The sequence below is a fragment of the Notechis scutatus genome, chromosome 2, assembly GCF_049901735.1.
Source record: "Notechis scutatus isolate UNSWTSFEM ecotype Mainland chromosome 2, rNotScu1.2, whole genome shotgun sequence".
In the NCBI taxonomy this organism is placed as follows: Eukaryota; Metazoa; Chordata; class Lepidosauria; order Squamata; family Elapidae; genus Notechis; species Notechis scutatus.
Window position 1 is genome coordinate 5732221 of NC_142010.1, and position 16494 is coordinate 5748714.

Consider the following 16494-nt stretch of genomic DNA (forward strand, 5'->3'; position numbering starts at 1 on the left):
AAGCCAGGAGCTCTTTGGTTTCCTCCACGGGGTAGAAGCAGAGAAGCAACAAGGCTGAAAGTTGTGGGCTGCTGTTGCTGCTGCTCCATGTTCTTTCTCTCCACGAATGTTATTACACTCAATGCTGTGCACGATTTAAATCCGCTGCCTGTAATTTTCTGCTGGGAAATGGCAGAGACCAAACTTGAAAGGCCTGGGGCAAGTGGGTCTTCAAACTTGGCAAGGTTAAGACTTGTGGACTTCAACTCCCAGAATTCCTGAGCTAAAATGACTGGAGGAAGGAATTCTGGGAATTGAAGCCCACAAGTCTTAAAGCTGTCAAGTTTGAAGACCCCTGGCCTGGGGACTAAAACATATGAAAAACGGTTGTAGGATTTGGGTTTGGCTCAGTCTAGAGAAAAGAAGGACTAGGGGGGACATGATAGCAGTAGTTCGGTATTTGAGGAGCTGCCACAAAAAGAAGGGGGTCAGTTTATTCCCAAAGTGCCACAGGGCAGGACAAGAAACAATGGATGGAAACCCATCAGTATTCCGGTATTTGAGGGTCTGCCCCAAAGAAGAGGGGGTAAACTTATTCTCCAAAGTGCCAGAGGGCAGGACAAGAAACAAAAGTTGGAAACTAATCAAGGAGGGCAGCAACCTGGAATTCAGGAGAAACTTCCTAGCAGTGAGGTCAGTTAAGCAGTGGAACAGCTTTGCCTTCAGATCTTCTGGGGGCCCCATGGCTGGAGGTTTTTAAGAAGAGAGGGGGAAGCCTCTGAAATGGTAATAGGGTCTCTTGCTTGAGTAAGGGAATGGGCTAGAAGACCCACAAGGACCCTTCCAGCTCTATTCTGAATATGAGACATAGGGGTTTTAAAAAAAATCTGTATTTTTTTATATTTTAATATCTGCCCATCTCTCTCAGTCTCTTGATTCCTTGACATATTATTGCCATGTTGTTTTCCTGGCAAGTGAGGAATCTCCTGGGTAAAATGGATGATTTTAATCTTGCATAGGATCTGGGCACCGTTTCGTCTGTTAGCGTCTCCACATTTCTAAATGTAGATCAAAAAAAAATTGAATGCACTTCTAGGACATTTTGCATACTGAAACGCAGATAGATTTTATACATAAATGAGGTTTTTCTTTTAAAAAAAAATGTAGGCATGCATGTATGTGTGATTGACCCAAGCAAAAAGAAAAAGAATTTTGTGATTGAGTTGATACTTGAACTTGGATCTTCTTGAACTTGGTAGTCGTCTACATGCCAAATGAATCATAGTTAACGTTAGAGCTGAAACTAGAACTTTGATATTTCTTCCTTTATGGTAATATATGAGGATTGGGTTTTTTTGTTGCTTTCACATGTCCTACAGCAAATTTTTAAATAATAATGAAATTAACCCATTAATATGACTCTTACAGACAAAGAGGATGCCAAGAAGAGCACTCTGGACAACAGAATGAGAAGCAGCCTTAAAATGCAAACCAAGCCTTCAATCAAGATTTTTTTCCATTTCCTCCAGAAAGTGTAAAACCTCTTCTCCTTCCTCAGCAGATGAAAGACAAGGGAAAGAATAACAAGAACAAAGTTTTGAGCTGGAAAAAGTAGAGTATGTGCAACTGAAGCAAACATTATCTAAGAGGTCAGAAAAACAAAAAAGTGGAAATAACTGAAAGTCAGTGAAAAGAAAAGGGATGGCCAAAATGGACAGGTATTAATGAAAATATTTGACAAAGGAAAGAATGACTTGAATAAAAGAACCTCCAAGTAATAGATCAGAAATATTTTTGGCTTCCTGAAGAGTCCACAAATATCAGTGTGTGAAAAACCACACAGACTGCCTATTGTGGGAAAAACGCAGATTGCAGATCATAGCTGATGAAAACCCATACGAATATTGGGAGCGCGGCAAGAGATTTACTCAAAAAATCTTCCTCGTGATTCTTGGAAGGACCAATACTAAAGACAAGCTCTATCAGTACTCCCAATGTGACAAAGGATTTAGCATGCAGACCAATCTGGTGAGACACAAGAGGACTCGCACTAAGGAGAAACTCTTTGAATGTCTGGATTGTGGGAAAAGCTTCACACGGAATTCTGAACTGGTGATACACAAAAGGACTCACACGGGAGAGAAACCATATGAATGTCCAGATTGTGGGAAAAGTTTCACACGGAATTCTGACCTGGTGATACACAAGAGGATTCACACAGGAGAAAAACCATATGAATGTCCGGATTGTGGAAAAAGCTTCACGCAGAATTCTGACCTGGGAATACATAAAAGGACTCACACGGGAGAAAAACCATATAAGTGTCCAGATTGTGGGAAAAGTTTCAGTCAGAATTCCAATCTGGTGGCACATCAGAGGATTCACACAGGCCAAAAACCATATGAATGTCCAGTTTGTGGGAAAGGTTTCTGTCAGAATTCCACCCTGGTGGATCATCAGAGAACTCACACAGGAGAGAAACCATATAAGTGTTGTGATTGTGGGAAGGGTTTCACTCACAATTCTAGCCTGGTGGTACACAAGAGGACTCACACAGGAGAGAAACCATACAAGTGTTGTGATTGTGGGAGAAATTTTAGTCAGAATTCCAAGCTAGTGATACACCAGAGGACTCACACAGGAGAGAAACCATATGAGTGTCCGGATTGTGAGAAAAGTTTCAGTCAGAATTCCAGCCTGGTGATTCACCGGAGGACTCATATGGGAGAAATACTGTATAAGTGTCCGGATAAAGGGATACATTTTAATCAGAATTCCAAGCTAGTGATACACCAGATGACTTACACAGGAGACAAGGCATATGAGTGTTCAGATTGTGAGAAAAGTTTCAATCAGAATTCCAGCCTGGTGATTCACCAGAGGACTCATACGGGAGAAAAACCATATAAATGTCCAGATTGTGGGAAAGGTTTCAGTCAGAATTCCAATCTTGTGAGACATCGGAGGACTCACACAGGAGAGAAACCATATGAGTGTTCGGATTGTGGGAAAAGTTTCCAGGATAATTCCAACCTGGTGAAACATCAGAGGACTCACAAAGGAGAAAAGCCATATGAGTGTCTGGATTGTGATAAAAGTTTCAGTCAGAATTCCAGCCTGGTGATTCACCAGAGGACTCATACGGGAGAGAAACCATATAAGTGTCCAGATTGTGTGAAATGTTTCAGTCAGAATTCTAATCTGGTGAAACATCGGAGGACTCACACAGGAGAGAAACCATACGAGTGTTCGGATTGTGGGAAAAGTTTCCAGGATAATTCCAACCTGGTGAAACATCAGAAGACTCATATAGGAGAAAAACCATATAAGTGTTGTGATTGCGGGAAGGGTTTTGCTCACAATTCTAGCCTGGTGTTACACAAGAGGACTCACACAGGAGAGAAACCCTACAAGTGTTGTGATTGTGGGAAGGGTTTCACTCACAGGTCTAGCCTGGTGGTACACAAGAGGACTCACACAGGAGAGAAACTATATAATTGTCCGGGTAATGGGAGACATTTTAGTCAGAATTCCAAGCTAGTGATACACCAGAGGACTCATATAGGAGAAAAACCATATGAGTGTCGAGATTGTGAGAAAAGTTTTAGTCAGAATTCCAGCCTGGTGATTCACCAGAGGACTCATACGGGAGAGAAACCATATAAGTGTCCAGATTGTGGGAAAAGTTTCAGTCAGAATTCCAATCTGGTGAGACATCGGAGGACTCACACTGGAGAGAAACCATATGAATGTTCAGATTGTGGGAAAAGTTTCCAGGATAATTCCAACCTGGTGAAACATCAGAGGACTCACACAGGAGAAAAACCATATAAGTGTCTTGAATGTGGGAAAAGTTTCAGTCGGAATTCCCATTTGGTAATACACTGGAGGACTCACACAGGAGAGAAACCATATGAATGTCCAGATTGTGGGAAAGATTTCAGTACTAGGTCTAGCCTTATAAATCATGTAAGGTTACACATAGGGGAGTAACCATTCAACTACCTAGGTTGCAGACAAACATTGTTTTACACAAAATTCCTCCCTTATCACACACAAGAAATTGCACTTGAGGCAAAATTTGATGTCTGTAGAGGAATCTGGAATTTTGTTTCTTGTCTCTCATTTGTAACCCAGCTGAGCAATTTGCCATTTAATTTCTTGCATGATTCTTTTTAGTGAAAATATGCCCTGTAGCACTGCATGGCACTGGATGCTGGGCAGCAAAAACTGGGACCAAAAGCTATCTCCATGGCATGGAAATGCCAAATGCTCCGTTGGATATCGGGCAACTCCTTAACCACATTACAAATGACACTATTCGACAGCCTTTTGGTGTGGCATCAATTATAGAGAAGATGAGAGAAGGCCGACCCTGCTGGTGTGGACAGAGACCAGCATTATCCACCATGGCCAAGACTTCCTACCAACTAGAGGTCAATGGCTGGCAACCTCGTGGGCATCCAAAACAGAGATGGCAAGACACCATCAACAAAGATATGCAAACCTTGGGCCTGTGTCCTGAAGACGCAGCTGACCGTGCAAAATGGCATTCAGTGATGTGAAAAGCGAACCCTGCACCTGCAGGAATATGCTAGAAAGAAGGTTTTTTTTTAGAGAAAGAAGGTTCTTTTAGTGAAACATCTTAGTATCAAACATGAGGAATAGAAAGATCAGATAGGATGATCTGTATTATATTTGCCACCTTGAGTTATTTCTACATATAAAAAACAGGGATATAAGCAACCCAGCTCGTATGACTCCACTTAGTTTACAGCAATAAAACCTTATTACAGAAACCAATAAACTCCGTATGTTGCAGGTGGCAAAATGCAATGTCTGCATTTAAAATGTACTTGCCCTGCAAACACAGGACACTTCTAGTGAAGTTGATGGCATTTTGATGATCTGGGAATCCCGAAAAGGTGATTCTTACTTTTCTACAATTTTGAACTTAACCAGGCTTCCTGGCTTTACTAATTCTGTTCATGTCAGGTGCCATTCTTGCTCAAAACTGGTTAATCTTTCTCCTTGCAAGGAGTCAAATTGGGGAAGTTAACCACAGGATTCGCGGCATATAAATTTAATAAATATAAACAAAAACCTGGTTCCAAATCAAGTTTCTTGTGTTGAGGCAACCCTTCTTATCCCAGGGCTTAGGGGATCTAAGGCATAAGTGTGCAAGGACTCCCTTGTCTAGGAAAGGGCGTAATTGGCAGACCAGATGCAAATCTGTGCAAAGCCCCTCCCCCAGTCACGATCTTCTCAAGCAGTAGACATGAGTCCCGGAGGACCTCCGGGTTGTGCACCAGCTCAGTCCCCAAAAGTGATCACATGACCCCAGGATGCTGCAACTGTCAGAAATAAGGACCCAATTGCCAGGTTTTTGAATTTTGATGATGTGACAAGGGGGATCCTGCAAGAAAAATGGTCATAAGTCAATTTTTTTCAGTGCTGTTGTAACTTCACACGATTTCCCATTTACAATTGGTCCGGTGCAGTAAGCCAAAACGAGGTGGGCAAGGCATTAATGACCTGTGTGCAAGGCCTCTCACTCTCTGAAGTTTGATCACATGACCCTGGGCATGTCGCAAGGTGAAAAATGGCCACGTCACCTTTTTCAATGCCCTTGTAACTTCAAATGGTCACCGATTGAAATGTTGTCAATCAAGGACTGACTACCTGTACATAATTGGGTATCTACCTGTACATAATTAGGATGGATGGCCTCCCCTAGCAGTTTCATGTAGATGTTGCAAAGCAGCAGCAAATGCCTTGAGACCCGGGGCACCCCAATTTCAGGGGCCAGAACTCGGTTCCTCTTCTACACACACCGATTGAAAGTAGAAACAGAACCACCATAATAAATTGTCTCCCATTTCCAGTCCCCAAAGCTGGTCCAGAAGGATAGCAAATCGATGGGGTTGAGATCTCGGAAAGACATAATAGTTGTGTCCCATCTATCCCAAGCCTTCCAAAAGTCCATGAGAATTGCAACTAATGGCATTTTGGTGTTGGGCCCCGGCCTGAACCCAGACTGAGAAGGGCCCAGGTGTCTTTGCTCCTGCACAGCCCTTTCTCTGGGTGGCTAAGTCATCCTTCATGCAAGCAGAGGGCGAGTTGAAGTCCCAGGCTGCCAACTTTTCATTGCCCTCTTCAGCTGCACTTACAAAAGATCTGAATCTGCAGCACTGCCTTGAGCTGCTCTGCTAGGAAAACCTGTCGTGATTTTTTTATGCTTTACAAACTGCTGTTGAAGGTATAAATCCAGTCAGGTTTCAACTGTCCAGAAGTGGGGAAATGACTCTTCCAGCCCTTTCTTGAGTTTGGAAAAGAAATAGTAATTCTCGGGTTGTGACCGCAATTGGTGCCAGAATTTCCACTGCTATTCAATGTCGTTATAAAAAACGACATCATATGACCATGTTGCTTAGCGAGGGCAATCCTGGCAGTTCCACTTGCCATTGCAATTCCAGCACCCCATGGGTCATTAAGTGAGGACCACATGTTGACACTGATGTGGGAAGAACCCCAGGCAAGCAGGGCAGCAGGTGAGTGCTATGGGCAAGTGAGTGGTCTCCAGGCCTCCTCCTATCTGGGCCTGGGAGAGGAATTGAGAGCCAACTATTAAAGCACAGGACTTTTTAGATCAGCTTTCTACAAACTGGTGTAAGGTCCCAGAAGTTTCCCTGAGCCACGGAGATACCAAAGAGTGAGACTGGAGATGAGGCTTGCAAAAATAGCAGCTTTTTTTTTATTCTTTAGTCAAAGCAAATAGTCTGGGTAAATACTATGTCCAAAACATACAGACAAAATGCACGTAAGGCAGTGGTCCCCAACCTTTTTTTTTGCCGTGGCCGGTACGGCATCAGTTGGCGCCGCCATCTTTTGATGAAAGTGCTTCTGGTGAGCTTTCTACCCGGAAAAGCTCACCGAAGCACTTTTTCATCAAAAAAGATGGCGCCCAGCAAACCAGCGGCCCGGTAGGATTTGTTCCACGGACCGGTACCGGTCCGCGGACCCTGATGTAAGGAATAGCCAAACACAGCGAGTGGCTCAGAGTATTATATACATTATATGCTGACAGAAACTAAGTTTATCCAATCAGAGACAAAGGTTCGTTCTTCAATGTGGGCCATGCCCTCCCCTTCCTTATCCATGGAGCATTCTTTGTCCGTGCTCTGTCCATGCTTTGTTATTTTACACCGTACCCCTTGTCCTTGTGTCTTCGTGCTTCTAGGCACACACACACACACACACACACACACACACACACACGATCTATGGAGCAGGATGTTCCTGGGAACTATCTCCAAGGATGCGCCTAGCTCTGAAGCAAATTGCAGAGGGGAGAAACCAGATAGAAAAGGATACAATTCTCTTGCAGAATGAATTCCTCACACACGATTCCCATCCTTAGCAAAATAGCCCAAGCAACTTCTTTAACAGAAGCAAAGATCAAAGGTTAGATAGATTCATGTCAATATGTCCTTTCACAAGCTGCCTGAGAATATTTGATGCTGGAATCTTAACTCCTCTGGGAAACTGATTCCTCAGAGAAATTCTGCCCTCATGAGATTTAGGCCCTGCATGAATGCAAGTGGAAAAAAAATAATATCTCCCATATAGATGTGTTTGAAAGCAATGTGGGTGGGGGGGATTTCAACTATTTGTCCCATATTTCATTCTTTTATTAATGGGATGAAGTTGGCAATCGTTTAAAGCTGATTCAGCTGGTAATCTTGTGAAACTAAGTAGGATCAAGCTTCACTCTTCAAGCTTCCCACAGTTGAAAAGTTAGTTTTGGGGCATAATCCTGCACCCCCAGTATGAAGAACTGCCTGGAATATTCTCCATGGATCCCCAAGGGAGGTGTGCTTTGTTCTTGTCTGATGGCACATTGTGTTCCCCCCCACGGATGCTTTCCCTTGGTTTACTTCTTGCAAAAGAAGCTCCAGGCTCAGTTGCAGTGACTCCATAAGACCCCCAAAGGACAGACTGAGGCTAGATGGTCCTGGAGAAAAGTTATGGATGTTTAACAGTGGAAAACGGCACTTCGTTTAAAAAAATCTTAAAAACGTCCGAAAGGGACAAAATGAGCGCAGTTTCAGATTTCTCTCACTAGATGGAGTTCTAACACCACACTGGAAAACCTCCACTCTTCATAGCTGCGTTCGTGGTAGCTGAGATCCGACATCCAACGGGGGAGTGATAGAGTTAAAAACAAGCGAATATTGCTAGAAAGGATTTAGACGAGAAAAGAGGAGATGGGGGAGAGGAACTTCTATTTCGGCTCACTTGTAGGCGATGGGAAGCGTGGAGGTTGGCTGTCTGGGCTTTTCCCATGGTCCAAGTAGCAGCTGGAAGGTGAGTCGTGGTCAGGCCAGAAAAGAAGCCCGGAGCAAGTTAGGGCCGCCTGGTTTCCTCCGCTGTGTAAAAGCAGAGTAACGACTAGGCTTCGACATATTCCTTCTCTCGGCCAAGATTTTATTCCACCGGTGCTGCAGTTCTTAAAACTGATGCCCACAATTTTCTGCTGGTTGGAAGATTGACAAAGTCTCCTTCCAATTAAAATTAATTCCTTGGGTATCTTACGGACCTGTTTTTTTCTTCTTCTTGGCAACATTATGGGGCTGATCTGCCACTGGCCTCTTCTGGGATTTTACCTTCTTTTACTTCCATGAATAAAATGGGAATGGGAAAGAATAGAAATGGAAACAGAACAGAGCAACCATGGAGGTCTTCTAGTCCAGCCAACTGCTCAATCAGGAGAACCTATAACATGGCTGTCCAGTCTTTTCTTAAAAACCTCCAGCGATGGAGCCTCCTACAACCTTCGGAGGCAAAGCTGTTCCACTGGTTAATTGTCCTCACTGTTAGGAAGTTTCTCCTTCCTTCCAGGTTGCTTTGCTCTTTGATTAGTTTCCAGCCATTATTTCTTGTCTTACCCTCTGGTGCTTTGGAGAATAATTTGACCTCTTCTTCTTTGTGGCAGCCTGTCAAATACTGGAATACAGCTATCATGTCACCCCTAATTCTTCTTTTCTTTAGACAAGCCAGACCCAAAACCTGCAGCTGTTCTTCATATGGTTTCATCTCCAGGCCTTTGATCATCTTAGTTGCTCTTCTTTGAACTTCCCCCAAAGTCTCAACATCTTTTCAGTAGTACGGTGACCAAAATTGGTTGCAGTATTCCAGATGTGGTCTTACTAGGGTTTTGTAAAGTGGAAATAATACTTCACGTGATCTTGATTCTGTGCCTCTGTTTATACAACTCAGGATTGTATTAGCCTTTTTTTTTTTTTTTACTGTTGCTGCCTCATTTTGAAATGATCATCCACTAGGACTCCAAGGCCCCTCTCACAGTTACTGTTTTTGAACCAGGTCTTACCTAATTTGTACTTATCCCTTTCATTTTTCTTGCCTAAATGTGAGGTTTTGCTTTTCTCTACATTAAAATTCATTTTGTTGGATAGGTCGCATTGTTCAAGTTTGTCAAGATCTTTTTGGATCCCAAGTTTGTCTTCTAGAACGTTGTCTATTCCTGTCAGTTTAAGTATCATCTACAAATTTGATGAATTCTTCTTCTATTCCCTCATCTAAGTTATTTATAAAGATATTGAGTACCAGGCCTAAGACTGAGCCTTGTGGTACCCCACTGCTTACTCCTCTCTATGTGGATGTAGTACCATTAAGGACTATTCCTTGAGTGCAGTTTGTCAGCCAGCTACAAATCCATCTGGTGGTGATGTTGTCCTTTCCAGCTTTTTCTAGCTTACCAAGAAGTAGGTTGTGATCTACTTTGTCAAGTACCTTACTGAAATCTAAGTATATTAATGTCCACAGCATTTTGCTGGTCTACTAATTTATAGTCACTTTATCAAAGGATGAAATAAGATTGGTTTGGCATGATTTGTTTTTAACACACCCGTGCTGGCTATGAGTTATAACTTTATTTGCTTCCAGTTGTTCGCAGATCTGTTTTTTATTATCTTTTCCAGGATCTTCCCAGGTATTGATGTTAGACTGATTGGTCTGTAGTTTCCTGTGTCTGTTTTTCTCCCCTTTCTTGAAGATGGGAACCTCATGTTCAGCTAACAAGCATGGCTTTTTCCTATTGGATTCCATCAGTGTATTAGCCATGTTCATCTGTGGTTAACCGAGTACTTTATAAAAAATAGCTATTGAGGATGATAGAAATTCTGTTTTATTCTATAGAAATGGTAGCAGTCATATAATCATACAGACTGGTAGCAGAGGATCCTTTGTGAAGTTCAGTTGTATAGGCCGTCCTCGCTTACCATTTGTTCCCTGAGCCTTCAAAATTACTATGGCATTTTGTAAACGCAGATACACAGATTTGTGGCCATTGTGGCAACTGCCAATCTTTCTTGCCCTTTACGCAACACTTCATTCCTTGTGATGTTATTGACATGTTGTTTTCCTGGCAAGCGAGAAGTTTCATGGACAAAACAGATGCTTTCAATCTTACATAGGATTTGGGCACCATTTCACCTGTTAATGTCCCCAGATTTCTAAAAGAGTTTTGTTTACCAAATACAGGCAGCTTCTTTTCGAGCTCCCATTTTTTGGCCCTGCTATTTGCATGTCTCACTCACTTTCACTTAAGAGAGATTTCTGAGCAAAGCAAAATATAGAAACACATGGCATTTAGCAGGCTTACAATCAGTCCTGGCCAGCAGGTGTGAGGCTAGTTCCCTTGGAGCCTCTGGCCTGCTGGTGCTTCCATATCCTAAATCCTTGGGAGCCAAAAGAAATCAGTCATAAAATTTTGGGATGTAGAGAGGTTTTGAGAGCCAACTCCTAAAGCGCAGGACACTTTAGATTAGCTTTCTACAAACTAGCGCACCCCAAATGTTTTGCCCAAGCTGCCTGGGACTAATCAATGGTGGAATGCTAACTTGTCTGGAAATAGGGAAGGCTGCTCAGAGGAATTCTGCCCTCTAGTGAGATTTAGGCCCTGCAAAAATGCAGATGAAAAAATAATATCTCCTATCTACCATGTTTCCCAGAAAATAGGACCTGGTCTTTATTACTTTTTCCTAGAAAAAACCCACCAGGGCTTAGTTTTTTCACACAAGCAGGTGCATAGTGTGTCCAGCAGACTGGTTCCACCCTCATGAGGTGACGCAGGGGGCGGGTCAGGGCTGGCACCACACTGCAGTCCCCGCACGCTTACCGCTTCTTGTGTGAAAAAGAAAGACAAAGCGGGGGAATGTGGGAAAAGGTCCATCCAGGAAAAAGGAAACAGGCAGAAAGAGCCATCCAAAAAATCACACCCATCTGCCCACCGGGTCGCTTCATCTTTCCGGAGAGAAGCCAAAGTTTCTATTCTGTTTCTGGGGTGGAGCACAAAGCAGGGCGCAGAAAGCAGGCTACCCTGCGGAGCACCGGCCAGCCTTCCTCAGCCTTCCCTGCCAGGAAGGTGAACATTGGCTCCTGCCGAGCCCTTTCCATTCTTACTGCTGCCGCAGCCCCTTTCGAGCCCTTCAAGGCCACTCATCTCGGCACAGGCCCTGCCCAGATATAGTTGATGCAGTGGGACTTTCAGAGCCCTGATGCTGACGGTGGCGGCAGCCGGAGCAGCCCCTTCCCCATGGCCAACATCGTCCTCCAGCTCTGCCGCAAAGCCTTGGAGCCTCAAGTCGTTTTTTTGCCTCTTTCCCGCTGTAGGAGTAAAGCAAACAACAATGTCCTGGCCACTTCCATGACAACTGGCGGTAGAGCGGGAGCAGTGGCAGGAGGCACCCGGTTGGCTGCCGTGTGAGACAGGAAGGGTCTGCTCTAGCTGCCACCGCCACCAACATCAGGGCTCTGCAGGCCCCACTGCCCCAACAGTATCCTTGGCCACCCATCTGGATGGGGCCTGTAGTAACCCAAGGGGGCTGAGGCTGCAGTTAGGATGGAACGGCCCCCTTCGGGAGTCAGCAATCTCCTTCCTGGTGCAGAAGACTAGGCAAGGCCAGCTGGGGCTCCACAGGACAGGCTGCCTCTGCATCCCACTCTGTGCTCCACCCCAGGAGAAGAAGAAATAGTCACAAGGTTTCCTACTTGTAAATGAAAAGCATTGAATTAAGCCCACACACTAGCCACTTCCTGTGTTGGCCATGCCATGCCAATGCCCACCTTCAGGGCTGAAGGTCTTACCTGGGGCTTAGTTTTTGGGATAGGGCTTATATTAGGTGCACACCATGCTAGGGCTTATTTTCTGGTAAGGTCATAGTTTCAAGGTAATGCGGATGATATCCTGCACATATCTGGCCAAAAAGGAAGTTTGGGGGGAGGGGTGGAATACTCCAGAAAGTATAAAAACTCTTCTCTTTCCTCAGCAGATGAGAGACAAGGGAGAGAATAACAAGAACAGTTTTGAGTATGTGTCACTGAAGCAAACTTTACCTAAGAAGTCAAGGGGAATAATATCAGAATAACAAAAAAAGTGGAAATAACTGGAAGTCAGTGGGAAGGAAAAGTTCCTTAGACAGTCAAAATGGTGAGACACAAGAGGACTCTCACTGGTGAGAAACTCTTTGAATGTCCGGATTGTGAGAAAAGTTTCAGTTTCAATTCCAACCTGTTTATTCACCAGAGGACTCACACAGGAGAGAAACCATATGAGTGTCTGTATTGTGGGAAAAGTTTCACTCAGAATGCCAGTCTGGTGATACATCAGAGGACTCACACGGGAGAGAAGCCATATGAGTGTCTGGATTGTGGGAAAAGTTTCAGTCGGAATTCCCACTTGGTGACACATCAGAGGACTCACACAGGAGAGAAACCATATGAGTGTCCGGATTGTGGGAAAAGTTTCAGTCAGAATGACAACCTGATGAAACATCAGATGACTCACACAGGAGAGAAACCATATAAGTGTTTGAATTGTGGGAAATGTTTCTCTCAGAATTGTAGTCTGGTGACACACCAGAGAACTCACACAGGAGAGAAACCATATAAGTGTTTGAATTGTGGAAAAAGTTTCCAGCAGAATGGCCACCTGGTAAAACACCACCGAATTCACACAGGAGAGAAACCATATGAATGTGCGGATTGTGGGAAAAGTTTCGGTCAGAGTTCCCACCTGGTGACACATCAGAGGACTCACACGGGAGAGAAACCGTATGAGTGTCTGGGTTGTGGGAAAAGGTTCAGTCAGAATGACAATCTGATGAAACATCAGAGGACTCACACAGGAGAGAAACCATATAAGTGTTTGCATTGTGGAAAAAGTTTCAGTCAGAATTCCTACTTGGTGAAACACCACCAAATTCACACAGGAGAGAAACCGTATGAGTGTGCGGATTGTGGGAAAAGTTTCAGTCAGAGTTCCCACCTGGTGAAATATCAGAGGACACACACAGGAGAAAAACCATATGAATGTCCAGATTGTGGGAAAAGTTTCCAGCAGAATTCCCACCTAGTGGAACATCAGAAGACTCACACAGGAGAGAAACCATATAAGTGTTGTGATTGTGGGAAAGGTTTCTCTCAGAATTCGAGCCTGGTGGTACACAAGAGGACTCACACGAGAGAGAAACCATACAAATGTCCTAATTGTGAGAAAAGTTTCGATCTCAATTCCAAATTGGTGATTCACCAGAGGACACATGTGGAAGAGAAACCGTATGAGTGTTTGGATTGTGGGAAAAGTTTCAGGCAAAGTTCCTACCTGGTGAAACATCAGAGGACTCATACGGGCGAGAAGCCATATGAGTGTCCAGATTGTAGGAAAAGTTTCAGTCAGAATTCCCATCTGCTGAGACATCGGAGGATTCACACAGGAGAAAAACCATATGAGTGTCTTGAATGTGGGAAAAGGTTCCAGCAGAGTTCCAGTCTGGTCATACACCAGAGGATTCACACAGGAGAAAAACCATATGAGTGTCTTGAATGTGGGAAAAGGTTCCAGCAGAGTTCCAGTCTGGTCATACACCAGAGGATTCACACAGGAGAAAAACCATATGAGTGTCTTGAATGTGGGAAAAGTTTCAGTCGGAATTCCCATTTGGTGATACACAGGAGGAGTCACACAGGAGAGAAACCCTATGAATGTCCAGATTGTGGGAAAGATTTCAGTGTTAAGTCTAGCCTTATAAATCATGCAAGGTTACACACACGGGAGTAACCACTCAAATATCCAGATTCCAGATGAAGATTGTTCAGCAGTTTGCACAAAATTTCTTCCTTATCACAGACAAGAAATTGCTCTTGTGGGAATACTTGACGTGTATAGAGGAATCCTGAATTTTGTTTGTCTCATTTGAAAGCCAGCTGAGCAATTTATCATTTAAGTTATTGCAATATTTCTTTTTAGTGAAACAGGTCTTAGTATCAAACATGAGGGGTAGGGTAGGGTTGGATGATCTGTTTTAGGTATTTTTGCCACCTTGAATTATTTCTACATATAATAAACAGATATTCAGTTAACCTCAGGATCAGTAGCATACAAATTTAATAAATATAAACAAAAGCCTGGTTTCAAGTCACGTTTCCTGTGTGAAGGCAACTCTTCTTATCCCAGGCCTTAGGAAACAGCTAGAGCTTTCTTATTTTCCAGAAGACCAGGAGGATAAAGGCTTGCCAAACTTCACGGGAAAGAGTGTTTCATTAGGTATGGTGTGCAAGGGACAAGGCTCACTTCCTAGCTCCTATCAGATGGCAATATTTAACGGGAGGGTCTAGCAGCGTGTCCATCCTATCTCACTTGGTAGAACAGTTGTAAAAATAACAAAACGTGGGGCAGTAATGACAGCTGTCTTGGTAGTCTAGTGATTAAAGTGCAGTGATGTTGGCTGACTCTGCCCACCGCCTGGAATTCGATCATGACGGCACTCAAGGTTGACTCAGCCTTCCATCCTTCTGAGGTTAGTAAAATAAGGACCTAGATTATTGGGGACAATATCCTGACGCTGTAAACCTGAGAGTGCTATAAAGCACTGTGGGGTGGTATATAGTCTAAAATGGGTCGCCAACCTTTTGGACCTCAGGGATCACCAAACTCATAATTTTAAATCCCAGGGACCACTAACTGGTTCTGTGGGCGTGGCCTAATTTGTGGGTGTGGCTTGGTGGTCAGGTGACTGGCTGGGCATGGCTTGTATGTAAATATTATAAACATTTATATAAATATTGAATTTTTTATTAAAAAAAGCAACCTTTACCCAAAATCAGGGAAAGCAAGCAGGCAGATTGAGTTGCTCACAGATTCATTCAGTGATCTATCTATCTGCCATCGGCTAGCTCAGTCTGTCACATAAAATTTGCTTGCCTGTGAGTGCACTGAATAATAGAACCTTCGGTCCTAGGGGAGGTTCGGCTTTGTGCTCTGGCCTGAAGCCAGACTGAGGAGGGTCCAGTGTCTTTCCTCCTGCACAGCCCTTTCTCCAGGTGGCAAAGTTAGAGCTGCAAGCAGAGGGCGAGTTGAAGTCCCAGGCTGCCAACCTTTCATGGCCCGCTTCAGCTGCATTTAACAAAAGAACTTAATCTGCAGCAATGCCTTGAACTGCTCTGCCAGGAAAACCTCTCGTGATTTTATTATGCCTAGAAAACTGTTGTTGAGGGGACAAAAGCAGGCCGGATTCCAACTGTCCAGAAGGAAGGAAATTACTCTTCCAGCCCTCTCCTTAGCTTGGAAAAGAAATAGGGATATTTCTTGGGTTGTGACAGGAATTGATGCCAGAAATTCCATTGTTATGAAATGAGGCTATAAAAAGTGACATCAGGTGACCACATTGCTAAGGGAGGGCAGTTCTGGCAATTTCACTTGCCATTGCAATTCCAGCACCCCGTGGGTCATTAAGTGAGGACCTTGTGTTGACACTGATGTGGGAAGAGGTAGGAATCCCAGGGCAGCAGGTGAAAGCTATGGGCAACTGGGTGGCCTCCTTTCTGGGCCTGGTAGAGGAATTGAGAGCCAACTATTAAAGCCCAGGACTTTTTAGATCAGCTTTCTACAAACTAGCACCCTCCAAATGTTTTTCACAAGCTGCCTGGGAATATTCAATGCTGGAATCTTAAACTCCTTTGGAAATTGGGTCCTCAGAGGAATTCTGCCCTCTTGTGATATTTAGGCCCTGCAAGAATGCAGAGTGAAAAAATAATACCTCCCTTCTAGATGTGTTTGGAAGTGTAAGGTTTTTTGAGTGCAGCTCAGAATCTGATAAGTCCAATGAAACTCTGAACACGAGGCGACTGATAATCAGTTTTATTCTCTGATCATAAAGCAAAAACTGGGCGACCTTCGAGTCCCACCTTAAACAGCAAGGCAGAGAGAGAAAAGCAGGCGCGTGCACAAAAACTTTTTCTTGAACTTTTACAGATTAAACAGCTTTCAAAGACCATCATTGCTATGGAAACATTATTTCATATCAAGCGAAGCTCATGAAATTTCCTCAGTGCTTCTACAAACAAAGGAACCTTACTTAGATGGATTGGAAAGAAATACATTTTAGCCCAAAGCTTTGTTTCTCACATTTTAAGTTAATGGGAAGAGCACATTCT

General features: G+C 43.7%; 4 protein-coding genes across 9 annotated transcripts in view; all 4 read left to right on the forward strand.

The window, feature by feature from the left end:
- The window catches only part of LOC113427116 (uncharacterized), a 76524-nt gene that overhangs the window by 38876 nt on the left and 21154 nt on the right, over positions 1-16494 (forward strand). The window contains exons 1-2 of one of the 5 annotated variants that reach the window (XM_087953024.1): positions 1627-3953; positions 12589-14469. In XM_087953024.1, the coding sequence (XP_087809150.1) occupies positions 1993-3953; positions 12589-14119 (3492 nt within the window). In that variant the 5' untranslated portion in view covers positions 1627-1992 and the 3' untranslated portion in view covers positions 14120-14469. Of the gene's footprint in view, positions 1-1626; positions 3954-7531; positions 8347-12329; positions 14470-16494 lie in introns of those variants that run through there. The other 4 variants (XM_087953017.1, XM_087953018.1, XM_087953023.1 and 1 more) reach the window with 4 other exon arrangements.
- Positions 1-16494, forward strand: part of LOC113427114 (uncharacterized) — an 88809-nt gene that overhangs the window by 5465 nt on the left and 66850 nt on the right. The gene's annotated exons all lie outside the window — the stretch shown is intronic.
- The window catches only part of LOC148131646 (uncharacterized), a 93408-nt gene that overhangs the window by 41 nt on the left and 76873 nt on the right, over positions 1-16494 (forward strand). The window lies entirely within an intron of this gene.
- The window catches only part of LOC148131647 (uncharacterized), a 44864-nt gene continuing 29852 nt past the window's right edge, over positions 1483-16494 (forward strand). For both annotated transcript variants that reach the window (XM_087952924.1, XM_087952923.1), the window contains exon 1: positions 1483-1628. The gene's annotated coding sequence lies outside the window, so the exon portion shown is untranslated. The remainder of the gene's footprint in view (positions 1629-16494) is intronic.